A 17,768-nucleotide genomic window follows, 5' to 3' on the forward strand; every position below is an offset into this window, starting at 1 on the left:
ACCCTGGCAGAAGTTGCAAGCTATGGAGCAATGTATAGTATATGTTGAGGAGTGCCAGCTCCTCGCTCCATGCCAAAGGACTCGTGCCACTCTAGGGGGAGACCGACGCTGGCCATCGAGCGCAGAAACCGGTCCCCTTCAGTGAGCAGAGGGATTCTATATTCTCCGGAGGTGGCTGCGGCGAAAGAGGTGGTTTCGCGGCAGATGGCCGCCAGGGCACGGTGGCGAAAAGGCAAGATGCCTGCAGAATCGGCTGGTGTTGAGGGTAGTCGTACCCATGATTATCGGGAGAAGACATCGACTAGGTAATTATTTTAGTTTCAATACGCAGATCTATCATTCTGATGTCTAGGCGTACAAAAATATCATAACATATTAAACTTATTTAATAACAATAATATTAGTTTAACATATTAATTAGAAGCTCGCGGGAATAAGTTTTGTATAAACCTGAAAAGATCAATTCAAATTCAAAAAATCACAAACATGTAGCTCGCATGAAATCTGGTCCGCTAGGGGATCTGAACTCCACAAAAGATCAATTGACGATCATGCGATTTCCTGGGAGTGGGTCCATATAATTTTTAAAAAGTTTCTGAGAAAGAAGGAACAAAAGTTCGACAGAAAAAAATTCAATATTTTTAAATTTTAGCACAACAAATAATAAAACAATGTTTACAACATTAATTTTAGAAATATACTTCTAAGGTAAAAATTAGCTTACTTTTTCACGCAAAAAAAGCGTTTTCGAATTCGTGAACCAGCAAAAATATACTGTAATTTAAGTCATAGATCCGGGAACACCAGTCACGATTTCCAGAACGTTCAAGAAAACGTGACTTTTCCCGAAAACTGGCCATGAAATAAAGAAGGAGAAGCTCTGCGAACACGTAAAAAAGCTTTCATGAGTTCGTGAACTACTTCTTTCATGAACTGGAGTTCATGAACGCCCTTTTCACGTGTTCGCAGAGCTACTCCTTCTTCATTCCATGGACAGTTTTCTAACAGTTTTTCAGTGATTATGCAGCAGCCAATGGGCGAGTCATATGTGGGTTATTTATTTTCTAGTCGCGAGACAATGAAGTTAAATAACTAGTGCTTGATGGGTCGTGCATAATTAGAACGCGTCGTTTCTGTCGAAAAAAGTGTGATTCTTTACAAGCTGATTTGGAGTGTATGTTGTACACTAAAGTCGCTTAAAAACGCATAAGTCCCGAAAATCGTGTAAAAACCTTTCAAAAACCCGCGTAGAAAAACTTGAGGAAAAACCCGTGTGAAAATAATCGCGTAAAAATGAGCCGCCTAAAAAAAATCGCGGAGAAAGTGATCCCAGTCTAAGTGATAGAATATGCTTTCGTTTATCAAGCGAAGCACATTAAGTACGTGCATTATTTTTTAATGCGGATTGAATGCGCTTCTAAGTGGAACATGGTTTTCGTCTTTATATCTTCCTTCAACCAGCAATGTAAAATGAAGTATTTTGTCACTTTTCAAGGCGATTTTCTATACAATATAATTCTTTTTGTAGCAAAGCGAAATGTACAGTCATGCTAATTGAAAAAAACAATATTTGTTGGGGGAAATCTGTAAAAATTCTACAAATTATGTAAGAATTCTTTTCGGAAGTCTATATTTTTAATATGTAGAATGGTTGATTTGTAAAATATGCATTGATTACTCAATACCAGAACTGTTGCCAACGTAGTTATTCTTCCTATTTGTATACTACCCACGACTTGGAACGTGGATGCGCCGGAAATGTTGTTCTTAGGGATGGGTACAACGAGGCTTTTCCGCCACTCGTCCGGAAAGGTTTGATCAGACCATGCTTGGTTGATTAGCTCCAGAAACTAGATTTTGGCGCAAGGAGGGAGGTTTTTGATCATGGGATAACCAATCACGATAACCAAGACGGGTGCTTAGGACCATCTTTGGTGGTGTGCAAGAAAACCGTGTGTGGGAGCGAAGAATGAACCACGAGTTCGCCCAACTCTACGGCGAACCCAGTATCCAGGAGGTAGCTAAAGCCGGAAGGGTACGATGGGCAGGACATTTGGCAAGAATGCCGGACAGCAACCCTGCAAAGATGGTGTTCGCTTCCGATCCGGCAGGTACGAGACGGAGTGGAGCGCAGCGAGCGAGATGGGCAGACCAGGTGCAAAACGACTTGGCGAGCGTTTGGCGTATTCGAGAATGAAGAGATTCGGCCTCGAACCGTGTATTGTGGTGTCAAATTGTTGATTCAGTGTTATCTGTTTAGATGTAAACTAAATAAATGAATAACCAATCACATCGGAACCTGGTGATTTTCGGTTACTCATTGAAAGGGCGAATTTTGTGAATCCGAACGAAAGTTATAGAGATACGAGGATCTGCTAGCAACAGTCCGCTGAAAATGAGCAGGATAGTCGTTGACGGAGAATAAACCAGCAAAATATTCCCCGAGAGCATTGACCATTTCAGGGGGATCGGAGATGGTAAGATCCGGTGTGTCGAGATGGATGGGGCCAGATCGTCGCTTACCGCCAAGTGCGTTCACTTTTCCCCAGAGTTCGGCCGCAGATTGGCCGAGGTTGACCGAGTCGAGAAAATCCTCCCACTGTTTCTCTTTGCTTTAAGAACGTCAATGGCGGCCTTAAGGAAGGTTTTGGCGAAGTCAGAAAATTTTGTGGGGGTTTTTCGTTCAAATTTGCGGTCATCGTATGCCTCCCAGTCGGCGGCATCGTAGCGCCATCTTGGCCTCCGGGGCGAAGCGTGGACAGTGACCGAAATTCCCTAGCACTTAGATCGATTTGGTTGCTGAAACTCAAATGAAACCGAATTCAGTTGTATGTAAGTTTCAGAATCCTTTATATACCATATGTGTGATGCTCGGGTCGGATAATGATTGCTACCGAATAGGTCGGTTGATGATGATGATGGTCCCGCCACATACCCCTACAAAGGTTTGAGCTAGACGATTTATCTTTAAGATAATTAATTGAATTTGATATAACAATTTAATCAGATTTGCAAAAAACAAAAACGATCTGATTAACATAACAGATATGAATTACATAACTTTCCATTACTATCCAGCAAAAAATGTAAATTAAGAAAAAAACTGTTGTTTTCATCTACAGATTCTCATAAGCATCGGTAGTGATACTTCGAGTTTATACTAAAATGCAAAACTTGTGATACCTCTCGCACAGATTTCAAAAGTTCCACCAAGAATCGCGTTTCATGTTTATACAAGCCCACTTAACGTTTGGCACTCATAAGCATCAATAAAATTAATAATCTAAGTCGTCAACAAAACTAAAACTTGTGTTACCACTCCGTCGATATCAAAAGTTTCGGTATCAACCACGGGAACAAAACTCTACCAGATAGCCCATCTGTCTGTACATAAATTTAATAAAAATTATTCATATCTGCTTTGCGCGCGCGAGACTCAAACTTTTGTAGACTACACAAAAAAAAGGTTAAATTACAATTATGTCAATATATATATAAAATCCATCATCATCATCGAAGCGAACAACGTAGTTTATCAATGCCTCAATAAATAAAAAATTAACCATTTCAGGGGGATCGGAGATGGTAAGATCCGGTGTGTCGAGATGGATGGGGCAAGATCGTCGCTTACCGCCAAGTGCGTTCACTTTTCCCCAGAGTTCGGCCGCAGATTGGCCGAGGTTGACCGAGTCGAGAAAATCCTCCCACTGTTTCTCTTTGCTTTAAGAACGTCAATGGCGGCCTTAAGGAAGGTTTTGGCGAAGTCAGAAAATTTTGTGGGGGTTTTTCGTTCAAATTTGCGGTCATCGTATGCCTCCCAGTCGGCGGCATCGTAGCGCCATCTTGGCCTCCGGGGGCGAAGCGTGGACAGTGACCGAAATTCCCTAGCACTTAGATCGATTTGGTTGCTGCAACTCAAATGAAACCGAATTCAGTTGTATGTAAGTTTCAGAATCCTTTATATACCATATGTGTGATGCTCGGGTCGGATAATGATTGCTACCGAATAGGTCTGTTGATGATGATGATGGTCCCGCCACATACCCCTACAAAGGTTTGAGCTAGACGATTTATCTTTAAGATAATTAATTGAATTTGATATAACAATTTAATCAGATTTGCAAAAAACAAAAACGATCTGATTAACTCACGGCGTCTTCTTTTTTAGTTGTCTTTCGTTTGGACACATTGCATCTCGATGGCTTGTATCCCACGTCGTCCATCGGGGAAATATAATGCGTCCGGAGCATGTTTAATGGGAAACGTTTGACTCCATCGGAATCCTCCGGAGAAGCAGTGGCTTGAGACCTTGCGCTCGACAATTCGCTTGCAGGGGGAAAGTGCGTCCCTCTTCCGTCTATCTCGTCTATCCGGGGGGTTTTCCCCAGTTCTGGAGTGGGAAAGACGTCCACACTGGAGGGGCAAAGACTACCGGGGGATCTGGACAGGCCCGGTCGTTCCGGTGGGGTCATGACGTAAGGTTCCTTTGGGCTGCTTCGGCATAAGACCCTTCATTTCTCTTATTGGAGAGGATTCTTCTGGCCTCCGGGTATGTGCAACCGTAGTCGATTTTGATCCTTTGTACGTCGATTTCGGCTTTGTAGCCGGGGCATGATCGGCTCGAAATGCCGTGTTAATCGTTGTTACACCTACCACAGAATTTCGGTAGATCACATCTCCTATCCTCGTTCGTCGGGTGGGTACCCGAACAATTCCCACAGATACAGTTTTGGGGCCTGGCAGCGAGCTTTGGTGTGGCCAAATGACCAACAATTAAAGCACTGCATCGGAGAAGGGAAGCAGGGCCTAGTTGGACACCTCAGGAAACCGAAGAATATATATTCCGGTCTTGAGGTACCACGGACGGTGAGGACGAGCAGGGGAGTATTAATCCTTTCGTCGCCGGCTTTTTTGGTAATGTCGTCCAACTCCATGCGTAACTCTTCGTTGCCGTAGTTTGATAACATCCCTGCAGTAAACAATGCATTTTACCCGGTTGTGTACCGGATGGGGGATAACTTCAATCTCCGTACCTTCCTCCAGCTTCTTCATCTTGATCAATTTGTCAAAATGAACCTGGCTCCTGACGTATTCTCACCCAACATTTTTATCCGGAATTTATTAGAACGATGGTTGAAAAATTCGTGAGTGCCACCTCGCCGGATAATTTAATTTTACTCCACCAAATTTACTTCTCGCCGCTTCTCCAGATAATTTTTACAAGCACATTCACAAAAATGTAGAACCACGACAGGATTCGAACCCAAAACTGTTTCAACTGTTGTGCCGACACAGCTCCTTGTAGCAGTCTGCTAAGTTGGAAGGGCCATTTCAATACGGTCCTGGCCTTCCAGAATGCCGCCTTGCGTTCATCTCTCTTTGGTTCCGTTCTTGCTCTCTGAGCCCATCTCCGAGACCAAATAGTTTATTACGAACGGAAATGAACGCAATTTTAGCCTAACATAGCAAGGAAAAACCATGTGCTTAAAACAAACAGCATTATAGAACCAATTTCTACAAATCAACGATTCCAATTTATATTCTAGCAAGTGATCTACATCAATCGGAATGTTTAAAAATTGTAGCTTGGCTCAGAAACCACATAGATAATAACTAAAAAGCTGTGAAGTGGTAATGTCTTAAATTTGAAAAGCGATATCAGTAAAAAATAAGTTTATCAAATGTTATCTCACCATCTGGATCCGGTTGTTTGCTGCATAATAAAATTATAAGAAAATCTATCGATGGATTTTTCTTTTCAGAGAAATTCAACGAAATGGCGAAACATTATCAGAGGCCTCATTTTACAGTTTTTTAAGCAGATGCATGGGTAAAACTTTTGTTCGCAGGCCAAGATGTTTATCAATAATGATGCAGCTCGAATTAATATACTGACACCATGTTCCACCAAGAGCAATAATTCATCGAATTTTATCACCATGACGAATGCTTTCCTACATTTTCTTCCAATAAAATCAGACAAATTTTAAACAAATAAATCTCTCGTCCTGATCCTATAAGAGTTTATTAATGAAATCCTATTCGCTCATCCCGCCTGGGCCAACTTGATTTATGCTTACTCCGGTTCGGTTGCAACACACAACCCACACAACCGGCAGTCCTCAACAATTCGAACAGACACATTTAGTTGGTGCTTAAACCGTTTCCCGCTGGTTCAACATCCCACCAAAAGAGCGGAGGCTTCAAGAGCCAAATTTATTTCAGATCGCTATCAACTGCATTCCAATCCCGTTGCATGCATCCTGCACCGGTCAGTCGATGATATTGCACTCGAGCCAAACACATAAAACACACATGACCTAATGGTTAAATCCTTCATTTCGGGGGTTAGTATGCGAGCACGGAGGGAAGCTGTTGCTCCAAAGGAGGGGGAAGTTCGACGAATGTTGCGGGAGATGTTTCTCTACAAATTCTGAAAAGGCCTCACGAGTACTTACCGCAATGGCAGTCAGTAGCATCATTTACGGCTGTTATTCAGCAGACGAACATAGTTTTCGGGCAGCCTCAAAAGCCACTCGTCGACGTTGCTCTTCGTAGGCAGAAAAGGATTAGGCTGACGGTGTTTGAATAATGAAATTTTAGGGAACAGCGGCCTAAGCAATGGTAAGCTACGTGTCGTTGTTTGGATTCTAAGTACATCGCTTTTCTGTGTCACCGTCCGTTGCATTTGAAAATTGCTATTTTGAATAAACTATTTATCTGGCAGAATGCATTAGCGCTTTGCATTCGATTTCATCGTACGTTTGGCTTTATACTTACTTGGAAGAACGGCGTCAACGAGATGACCAGCCACAGAAGTACGTTGGCAATGGTGTAGCTGAACACTCTAATTGGACAGGAATTCATGTCCTGGAATAGATGGGCCACGCTGGACATCGTGTAGCTCAGGTTCAGCAGCGCTAGGCAGGCGACGGGCAACGAGATTTTCGCATTCAGATGATGTAACAGCTTGCGGAATTCACAAATCTCCTACATTTCCACGGCAGCCGTTGCGGGTGGAAACAGTTGGTATTTAGCACAGCAACGCGCGCAATGTTGTTGAATGCACGGGGAAGGGAAAACAAAAAGATAGCTGTGTGTTAGAGATTATCTGCGAGGATTATGTTACGAGACAAAACACATGCATGTGTAATGCGGTTTATCCGTTTTGGATAAGATTTGCTTGTGCAATAAATCACAATTATGGGCATGCATGCAGAATGTACAGCGAAAGGAATAGAGTACCCATATGATTATTTTTCTGGAACAAGCGTGTGGATTACAGCTTGATTTAAAATATAATCGGAAATGTAGTTCAGTAACCATAGTTTGAACATTGTTTTCGAATATTGTAAAACTTCTAGATAGATAGATTAGTTTTTGCCTTTTCTGGTTTTGAACGCTGCTTTTTTACATGGTCACTAATGCAGCGTACACATCGGTCAATCAGTTAGACCAACTTTGATACCACCCCTCGTTTAATCAAAAATAAACCATATCCCACAAACGGCGACACGAACACTCAATCTATCCAACCAACAATATCACACACGAACGACCGAAGCGCCAACTTGAACACCAACCATCAAAAAATATATGGGGGTTTGTGCGACTTCACTACAAATGCTCAAACAAAATCAAACCAAAATCAAACCGCTTCAATTTCATCCAACCAAGCCGCCAACGTCAAATGGTTGTTTGAACAAATTCACACACGGTCAAACAAAGCAGTTTATGTTTATGAACTTCATTTTAAATGTTAGATCGGTCATCATAACATCGGCGATATTCCGGTTTTTTCCAAGGGTAAGGGTATGCAAGAAATGCATTTTTTCTTCTGCTTGTCCTTTTATGTGACGCTTACTTCCATCGTGTTTTATGCAACGTACACACCAGTCAAGCAGTTTGACGAACATTGACTCCACCTCTCGTTTATTCAAACATCCATCAAGTTTACCAACAGCGGCACGAACAATCAATTTATTCAACCAAAAATAACACACACGAACGACCGAATCACCAACTTGAGCACCAACCATCAAAAAATATATGGGGGTTTGTGCAACTTCACTACAATCAAACATGTTTGGCGATCATTGACTCCACCCTCGACAACTCAAACCAAAATCAAACCGTTTTAATTTTTTCCAACCACGCCGCCAACTGTCAAATGGTTGTTCGAACTACTTCACACACGTTCAAACAAAGCAGCAACCAAAGCGTTTTCTTGGGGGCGGAGTCAATGTTCGTCAAACTGCTTGACTGGTGTGTACGCTGCAAAATGCTGGCAACAGACCAAGAATCCGTCCAGAATACTCAGAGATATGGCCATCTCCATGAAAACTCCGGAAATTTGACGAAATGATTACAGGTATGAATACAAAGCGGTTATGGGTATCTTATTCCATGGCTTTACGAAACGAGAATTATTGAATCATTTTCTGGATGATAGTGTCCATTACCTTCTTTATAGCAGGTTACAGATAGACTTGTGCGCCGCCGCCGCGCCGATGATTTTCTTGCCATTTAACATTTGTGCGAATTACCCTACAACTTCAAATTCTAGATTTTATTCAACAACTTTTTCAGGTTTTCTTTGAGAATTAAGCCAGTCCGTGCATTGGGTAATCCAAACATTACATCGAAAGTTCATTAAGGAATTTATCCGAAAAATTCTCCAGGGATTTAAAACAGAAATTCCTTGGCGATTTTCTTCGAGAATTCCTTAAATAAATCCTCCAGCAGTTGCTTCATGAAATCTTTAAGGATCTCCCGGGGGTTGGGTGGGTATTGAGTTTTGAGAAGTTCCTGAACGTTCATCGAGTGGGATTTTTGAAGGAATGTTGTGGGAAACACCAGGAGGAATTTTCGAGTTAATTTCTGAAGATGTTCTGAAGGCATTCCGGAGGGGATTTACGAAAGAATTCTTGGGACTTGGTGGGACCTGAGTTTAGAAGAATTGAAGTTTCCCGTCAACGATTTGTATTCGCTCAATCGATTCTTTGGCTTATTTATATAAGGTCAACTATTTTTTGAAGCCTCTAACTGTTTTAAAAATCGAAAACAAAGACCGAAAAAGTGCTACAGGTGTGAAAGAATATGAAAAAAACCATCAAATGTTCGTTCAAAATCTTGCTTTTTCAATTTTTGTTTTCGATTTTAAAAATAGTTAGAGGCTTCAAAAAATATGGGTTCTTTGGAAAAGTTGACTTAAAATAAGCCAAAGAATCGACTGAGACAATAAAACGAGATACAATTTTTGACGGGAAAGGTCTATTCCATGTGAATTTCGAAAATATATTAAAGGGAATTTCTGAAGAGTTCTCGAAGTAATTTATGAAAAGTTTTTGAAAGGATTTCTAGAGGAATTACAGGGATAACTTGTGAAAAGATTTCATGAGGAATTACTACGGGAATTCCTAAAGGGCGTATTTGTTAAAACAATCTTAAGACATTCTCTCTCTACCGTAATTTCCAACGAAGGAAATTCCGGAGCAATTTATAGACGATCTTTAGGAGGAAATCCTGCAATAACTTCCGGAGGAACATCCAGAGGAATTCCTTGAAAGGGTTCCAGAAGAAGTACAGAAAGATTTCTCGGAATTCCAGGAGGAACTTCTAGAAGATATTCTGGAATAACTTCCGCAAAGGCATGATTCCATGGTTCAAAACCGACCCCTTCCTCGAAGTACCTCCTGAAATTTCTCTGGAACATCTTCCAGGAATTCCTCCGGAAGTTCCCCCAGGAATTCATCTGGAAGTTCCCCCATGACTTCCTGCGGAAGTTCCCCTAGGAATTCCTTCGGAAGTTCCCCCAGGAATTCCTTCGGAAGTTCCCCAAGGAATTCCTTCGGAAGTTCACCCAGGAATTCCTTCGGAAGTTCCCCCAGGAATTCCTTCGGAAGTTCCCCCAGGAATTCCTTCGGAAGTTCCCCCAGGAATTCCTTCGGAAGTTCCCCCAGGAATTCCTTCGGAAGTTCCCCAGGAATTCCTTCGGAAGTTCCCCCAGGAATTCCTTCGGAAGTTCCCCCAGGAATTCCTTCGGAAGTTCCCCCAGGAATTCCTTCGGAAGTTCCCCCAGGAATTCCTTCGGAAGTTCCCCCAGGAATTCCTTCGGAAGTTCCCCCAGGAATTCCTTCGGAAGTTCCCCCAGGAATTCCTTCGGAAGTTCCCCCAGGAATTCCTTCGGAAGTTTCCCCAGGGATTCCTTCGGAAGTTTCCCCAGGGATTCCTTCGGAAGTTTCCCCAGGGATTCCTTCGGAAGTTTCCCCAGGAATTCCTTCGGAAGTTTCCCCAGGAATTCCTTCGGAAGTTCTCCCAGGAATTCCTTCGGAAGTTCCCCCAGGAATTCCTCCAAAAATTCACCCAGGTGTAGTATGCATGGGGTATCTTTCGGATAAAAACCACTGCTTGTGTCGTGAGGTTGATAAAATACTGACTCTTGTCTTTATTTACCTTGCTTTCTTATATAGTAAGTTTACAGTCTTCTCTTACGCTAGGTAGATGTTTTGTTTACTTCTGATGTATAATAAGTTGTGCCTGTTCGCGTGATGTTAGTGTTTTACTGTTCTTGGCATTGGATGCCGTTGAGCTTGGGTTTTACCGTTTAGGACGGTCATGAAGAAAGGTGAGATTTCTGCCTGACATGGCAGATCTTTATTTGTTTATTGTGCTATAGAAAGGTTAAGTGGATTTTCCTACTAACTGCTGTTTTTGGGTTTTTCTGCTAGATGCTGATTTATTGTTTAATGACGGGTGTGTTATATGGATATTTTCGTATAAGGGATAATTGCTAATTGTGGGATGCTACACCTCCCTCCTTTTGAAAGAATGGTGTAGCCATTCGTAGGATGTAATTTAAAAAAAAAACTTACTATTGTATTAAGTTTTGATTATCCTATTTTTATGTACTATCGAAACTTTGTTTGTGATTGGGTGTACGATGGTGCAATTTGTATCTTCTATTCTATCTATTATATAAGGACCTATATAAAATGAGTCTAGTTTTTTCCTATTTTCGTTAGTTATATAAACTTTATCTCCTATATTCAATGAGATCGGATTTATTTTTCTATTGGCTATGCTTTGTCGCTTTTGTTTACTATCATTTAAGTTTTGTTTTGCTATGGCATTTGAATTCTGGATTTTGAATTTTAATTCGTTAAAATATTGATCGATATCATAGGTAGGTTCGACTATAGAGTTATTATATATGTTCTGTGGAAGATTAGCTTTGTGTCCAAAAATTAGTTCAAATGGCGTTAAACCATGTTCAGTGTGTTGTGTGGTGTTGAAGCAAAATTCATAATATTTTACCCAATCATCCCAGTCCGACTGGTGTGCGTTAACGAAACATCGCAGATATTCGTTGAGGCATCTGTGATTTCGTTCAAGCGCACCGATGGTCTGTGGGTGATAGGCAGTACTGAAGGTTTGTTTAATTTCAAGGATTTTACAAATTTGTTCTAATACCTGATTGTTGTATTCGGTTCCTTGATCTGTTCTTAATTCAAGGAAATGTCCATATTTTAGAATAAAATTTTCTACGAGGGCCTTGGCAATCGTATTAGCTTCCTTGTTAGGAATTGGTATAAGGACTATATATTTGCTCAAGTTGCATTGAATGGTTAAAATGTATCTATTTCCGTTATGTGTTCTTGTAAAGGGTCCGACTGTATCTGCTGATAGAACTTCAAATGACTTGGAAGGAGTCGTGGTTACGACTTCTGCTTCCTTAGTATGCCTAGTTATTTTATTTAATTTACATTTTTCGCAATTCTTGACATATGTTGCGATGTCCCTTTTCATATTTTTCCATTTGTATATCTCTCTAATTTTAAGATATAGACGATGTTGTCCAACATGTCCACCTACCGGAGTAGAGTGGTGTTGACGTAGAATATGATTTATGTCTTCCTGCTTCGACAAAATTGTAGGAGGTTTGAATATGATTAACTGATAACTGGAAATGGTTGTGTTAACGATTTCCTTTATAGCATGCAGGGATATGTTTTTAAATAAAATGTCCTCCATCGACAGTGCAATAATATTTCTTCCGTATTTCTCGAGAATTTTTCCAATTTCTAGAAACGCGAACTCTAGCGTTCGGCTTCCATTAGCGCGCTTTAGGGAAACGTTAGTTGTTCCTAAAATTTTCTTATAATTATGGTTAAATATGAACATTCTTAACTGATTGTTGTGCACTTCACAACCAAGTTTAAGAAGTTTTGTTGTTTGAGAAGGATTCTCGGCTTGCCAAGCTGTAAGGTGATCAGTCTTACTGCCAGCTTCCTTTGAATCCGTGGATGTATTTAATGTTGCCTTTTTCCTTGTCATGGCTCTTGTGTTGACCATGAGTATACTGGAAGCTTTCAGTTGTTCCGAGGTAGTAGGCATTATGATACGTGAGAGCGCGTCCGCACACACATTTGATTTTCCTGCTACAAACTCGATGTCAAAATCAAACTCCTCCAAATCGATTCTCATTCTTGTGAGTTTCGAAGTTGGATTTTTCATGTTAAATAAGTAGACCAGGGGTCTATGGTCTGTTCGAACTAAAAACCTATAGCCATATAAATATGCTCTAAAGTAGTTAACTGCCCAATGAATTGCTGTTAACTCCTTTTCGATAATTGGTTTATTGCGTTCTCCGGGAGTGAAGCTTTTGCTTGCAAACGCAACTGGGTGATCCCCGTCCTCATACATCTGAGAAAGAACAGCACCACAAGCTACATCTGACGCATCTGTGGTTAAAATAAATTTTCTTGAAAAATCAGGATAACGCAATATTCGTGGTGACATTAAATATTGTTTTAACTTCTGAAAACTCGCTTCGTGTGCTGGGGTCCATTGAAATATTGACCCTTTCCTTTGCAAGTCGTTCAATGGTTTGGCAATCTGCGCAAAATTTGGAACAAATTTTCTGTAATAGTTGCAGAAAGCTACGAATCTGCGTGCTTCATCTTGGCGTGGGAATTTTTTTCAATACATCAAATTTAGAGTCATCCGGTAGGATTCCCTTATCAGTAATTTTATGTCCTAAAAATGTGACTTCGGTTCTGAAAAAAACTTACATTTACTGGCATTAAGTTTCAAATTGTATTTCCTCAGCCTTTCAAAAATATTTCGTAAATTATCAAGATGATGTGTGGTTGAACATCCCGTGATAACTATATCATCGATATAGATGAATGCGCATTCTGGCGTGAGTCCAGCCATTGCTATATTCATCATCCTTTGGAAGCTATTTGGGCTGACGTTTAATCCAAATGGCAATCTTTTGAAATTAAAATGACCCGATGGGGTCGAAAATGCTGTGTATTTTCTGGAATCTTGATCTAACGGAATTTGGTGGAAACCAGCCATTAGATCAAGAGTGCTGAAATACTTGGCCCTACCTAATTGGTCCAAGATAGCGTCTATTCGTGGCAACGGAAATTTATCTGCCAATACTTTTTTGTTTAATTGTCGGAAATCGACAACAAGCCTCCATCTTTTTGATGCGTCGTTAGACTTTTTTGGCACTAACAAAATTGGGGAATTATAGGGAGACACTGAGGGTTCGATAATGTCCTCATCAAGAAGTTTCTGTACTTCGTCCTTAATTAATTGTTGTTGGGAGTGTATACATTTATAGTTAGGAATGTACACAGGTGCAGCATCTTTCAATGCGATATGCTGCGAATAAAAATTATTGACACTTAATTTCTCTCCAGGCAAGCAAAATATATCGGAGAATTCCTCAATTAATTTCCTGAATGGATGGTTTGCATATGGTGGAACCCGTTCCATGTTTATTTCTGAAAAAATTCTGTCAACCCTTGATTCTTGCTGCCCTTGGCCCTTATTAGATTCTGTTTTGATTTTTGTGTACTCATCCAAGGAGTCAACTTTTGGCCTGAAATTAGTTACTGCTACTTGTTTGCAAGTTGTATTGATTAGTTTGACGTATGGCGCATCTGGTGAAACAATAGTGTTTGCACAAAACACCCCAGGGAGTATTTCTTGTGATAATACTACTGAGTCAGTAGTAATGTTGAGTTCTGGAAATTTCCTGATGACTTCACATCTCGCTGGAATAATGATGCTGTCGTTAAATTTATCTTCTATTGGTACTGATACCAAACAATTATTAAAGTTAAAATTTAGTAACCAGCTCTCGTAGTCTAAGGTGCATCTGTACTTAATGAAAAAATCCCGACCTAATATACCGTCGGTTAAAATGGGGAAATCGTTTTCAACTAATTGAAACGAATGATTTACAGTTAAATTGTTTAAAAAGGTGATGTTTGTATTGGTTTCACCAATTGTAGTGGTGATACCTTCTGTGATGCCGGTTACCTTAAAAACTATATTGGTATCAATCATTTGCATAGGGTTTAATAAACCTAGCTTGAAGAGAGAAATCTCGGCTCCTGTATCGACGATAAATGTACACTTGCGGTTAGCCATTTGTACATACAGTGTCACAAAATTGGCTGCGCTGGTATTGATCGTATATATTAATTTTGTGGGGTCATGTGCTGACCCTGGTCCCCTAAAAAAGCATTGTTTTGCCTCGAGCTCCCTGGTTGCATAACCGGGCCTCTCGGTGGCATCGTCAGCATTTCTTGATGATAGTTTCCTACTACTGCCATTGGGGTATCAAATGACATTGGCACTTGCATTGGTTGGGCCTGTTGGACGCTTGCTGTATAAATGTGTCTCTGCTGGTAATTATAATTTCCACGTCGTCCACGGTTATTGTAGTAGTAACCGTTGTTCGGCCGCTGTTGACGATTTGTTTGTGGTTGATATTGTGGATGTTGGTACCGGTCATATTGACGTTGGTCCCTTGAGATGAAGTTTTGTGGGCGCATGTTTCCACGGCCACGACGAAATGTTGAATTTCGTCCCGTATAGCGGGGATTAGCGCTCCGAAAGTTGGCCGCAAGTATTTGGCTTGGTTGGTTTTGACTAACATTAGAATTTTCTAACACCTTTTGAATGGCATCTTTTATATCACTGAAAGTTCCAGCCTTCAATATGATTCTAGTTTCTTGGGAATTGGACCCATTAACGAGGGTGTCAATTCCAACTTTTGTAGCCATGCTGTTGGCTACTGTTTCGGGTACTTCATTTTGAATATAAGCTGCTTTCAGCTTGGTTGTGAGTAAGTCTACTTCATCACAAAAACTTTCTACCGATCCCCGTAATTTCACTGTTTTCAATTTTACGGTAATGTTTTCCGGTGTGGTTCTGCTGGTGCACCTCTGTTTAATGTTTTGTGTGAGTGCATCGATGGTATTGATATTTGGAGATAATCCTAGTCTGGCTTTACCAGTTAGGCGGGTTTTCAAGAATTTGATAGCCGTCGGTACCTGGTCAGCAGTAGTTAATTCAGCCAGCAAGCTAGTTGCATCTAAAAATGCATCTAAACCATCGGCAGACCCGTCGTATGGTTGAACGAGTGCCGTGGCCGTCTTTATATCGAATACAGGCATTTTGATTGTTTTAATTAATCGGAAACAAAATATAATGGATGTTGTAATTGATTTTAGAGAACGTTTAGGTGTCGACAGAGATTTGGTGCTTCTATTTAGACGATTACATATGATAACTGCTCTTGCGACTGTTTTTAGCGAGTGTTTTCTAATGGGTGTAGCTTCCAGAATCCTAATGCAATTTTCATATCTAATTTTCAATGCTCGATATGTCTCGACTTCGTTGTTCCAATCAGTAAACTTTAATCTATTCTCAAAACTATTTAGAATGTTTACGTATTCCTTTAGGATGTCTTTTAATCTCACGGTTTTATCTAAAATTCCCTGTAGTGAACGAGGACGTTTAGCACTTTTTTGCAAGTTAAGGTGCTCTTTCTTTATGAATTCATCTATTTCCCTTAGTCTATTCATTAGTTTCTGTTCAGACTCAAAACATTTATACAAGTAATGTATTCAGCACTTCTTAATTACTATCTTTCTTTACACATACCATGTTGTTTGTTCCCGGTCCGACCGTTTGATCCGTTGTTTGTAGATGTATCGACCGCCTAGTGTGAGGGCAATTCCCACGCAGATACTTCCAAAAAGTATACCCACTGCTGCTTCTAACGGTATCACTGTTATTACGCCTGCCGGTGTTGGTGATTGTGTTGTTTGCCACATTTTTGCGTTGGTAAGCACTGATTTTTCTTTGTGGATCGTTGTTCGCCGCTGGTAATGGTATCGTCTGTGTTTCACACGCTTTAAATGACACTTCACATTTGTTAATTTCTCACTATTGAGGTGAATTTCTTTGCTACTTGTCTTTATCGATAATGGTATTTCTGTAATTCACCGCACTGCATTGGTCGATTTCTCACTAAAGTGGACCTCTTCGCTTGAACACTACTGTTTGTTTTAATTAATCACTTATCAACTTGCACGCGTACATTGTTAAGACGAATTTCGTGCTGGATCGCTGCTTGGACGCCGCGTTTGTTGTATTTATTTACGATGCGAAAAATTAAATACGCGATCCCTATCATGAGTGCCGTTGCTGCTACTCCGACCATTATTTTTAGTTCCGTTGGCGCTACTTGCACTTCGTTTGTAATGAAATTATCCGATGTAAACCAGCCCATATTGTTGTATTGAATGGGTCACTTTTGTAACAATTTCACTTCTACTTTGCTGGAAGTTTCTGTTGCCCTTGATCGCTCGATTTTACATCACTTTAACAAGGCAAGATCGCAGATTCACTTTCACGTGTCGCCATGTAGTATGCATGGGGTATCTTTCGGATAAAAACCACTGCTTGTGTCGTGAGGTTGATAAAATACTGACTCTTGTCTTTATTTACCTTGCTTTCTTATATAGTAAGTTTACAGTCTTCTCTTACGCTAGGTAGATGTTTTGTTTACTTCTGATGTATAATAAGTTGTGCCTGTTCGCGTGATGTTAGTGTTTTACTGTTCTTGGCATTGGATGCCGTTGAGCTTGGGTTTTACCGTTTAGGACGGTCATGAAGAAAGGTGAGATTTCTGCCTGACATGGCAGATCTTTATTTGTTTATTGTGCTATAGAAAGGTTAAGTGGATTTTCCTACTAACTGCTGTTTTTGGGTTTTTCTGCTAGATGCTGATTTATTGTTTAATGACGGGTGTGTTATATGGATATTTTCGTATAAGGGATAATTGCTAATTGTGGGATGCTACACAGGAATTCCTCCAAAAATTCCCCCAGGAATTCTTCCGGAAGTTCCCCCAGGAATTCTTCCGGAAGTTCCCCCAGGAATTCTTCCGGAAGTTCCCCCAGGAATTCCTCCGGAAGTTCCCCCGGGAATTCATCCGGAAGTTCCCTCGGGAATTCCTCCGGAAGTTCTCTCGGGAATTCCCCCGGAAGTTCCCCCGGGAATTCCTCCGGAAGTTCCCCCGGGAATTCCTCCGGAAGTTCCCCCGGGAATTCCTCTGGAAGTTCCCCCGGGAATTCCTCCGGAAGTTCCCCCGGGAATTCCTCCGGAAGTTCCCCCGGGAATTCCTCCGGAAGTTCCCCCGGGAATTCCTCCGGAAGTTCCCCCGGGAATTCCTCCGGAAGTTCCCCCGGGAATTCCTCCGGAAGTTCCCCCGGGAATTCCTCCGGAAGTTCCCCCGGGAATTCCTCCGGAAGTTCCCCCGGGAATTCCTCCGGAAGTTCCCCCGGGAATTCCTCCGGAAGTTCCCCCGAGAATTCCTCCGGAAGTTCCCCCGGGAATTCCTCCGGAAGTTCCCCCGGGAATTCCTCCGGGAGTTCCTCCAGAAATTCCTCCGG

The 17,768-nt window shown here is 41.2% G+C and overlaps 1 protein-coding gene across 12 annotated transcripts in view; it reads right to left on the bottom strand.

Annotated features, from left to right (window-relative positions):
* The window catches only part of LOC134224568 (uncharacterized), a 287,855-nt gene that overhangs the window by 44,010 nt on the left and 226,077 nt on the right, over nucleotides 1–17,768 (bottom strand). For 11 of the 12 annotated variants that reach the window (XM_062703975.1, XM_062703973.1, XM_062703978.1 and 8 more), the window contains one exon: nucleotides 6,781–6,990. In XM_062703975.1, coding sequence (XP_062559959.1) covers nucleotides 6,781–6,990 — 210 coding nt within the window. Of the gene's footprint in view, nucleotides 1–6,112; nucleotides 6,721–6,780; nucleotides 6,991–17,768 lie in introns of those variants that run through there. The other variant, XM_062703980.1, reaches the window with a different exon arrangement.

This window comes from Armigeres subalbatus, chromosome 3 (assembly GCF_024139115.2).
Source record: "Armigeres subalbatus isolate Guangzhou_Male chromosome 3, GZ_Asu_2, whole genome shotgun sequence".
In the NCBI taxonomy this organism is placed as follows: Eukaryota; Metazoa; Arthropoda; class Insecta; order Diptera; family Culicidae; genus Armigeres; species Armigeres subalbatus.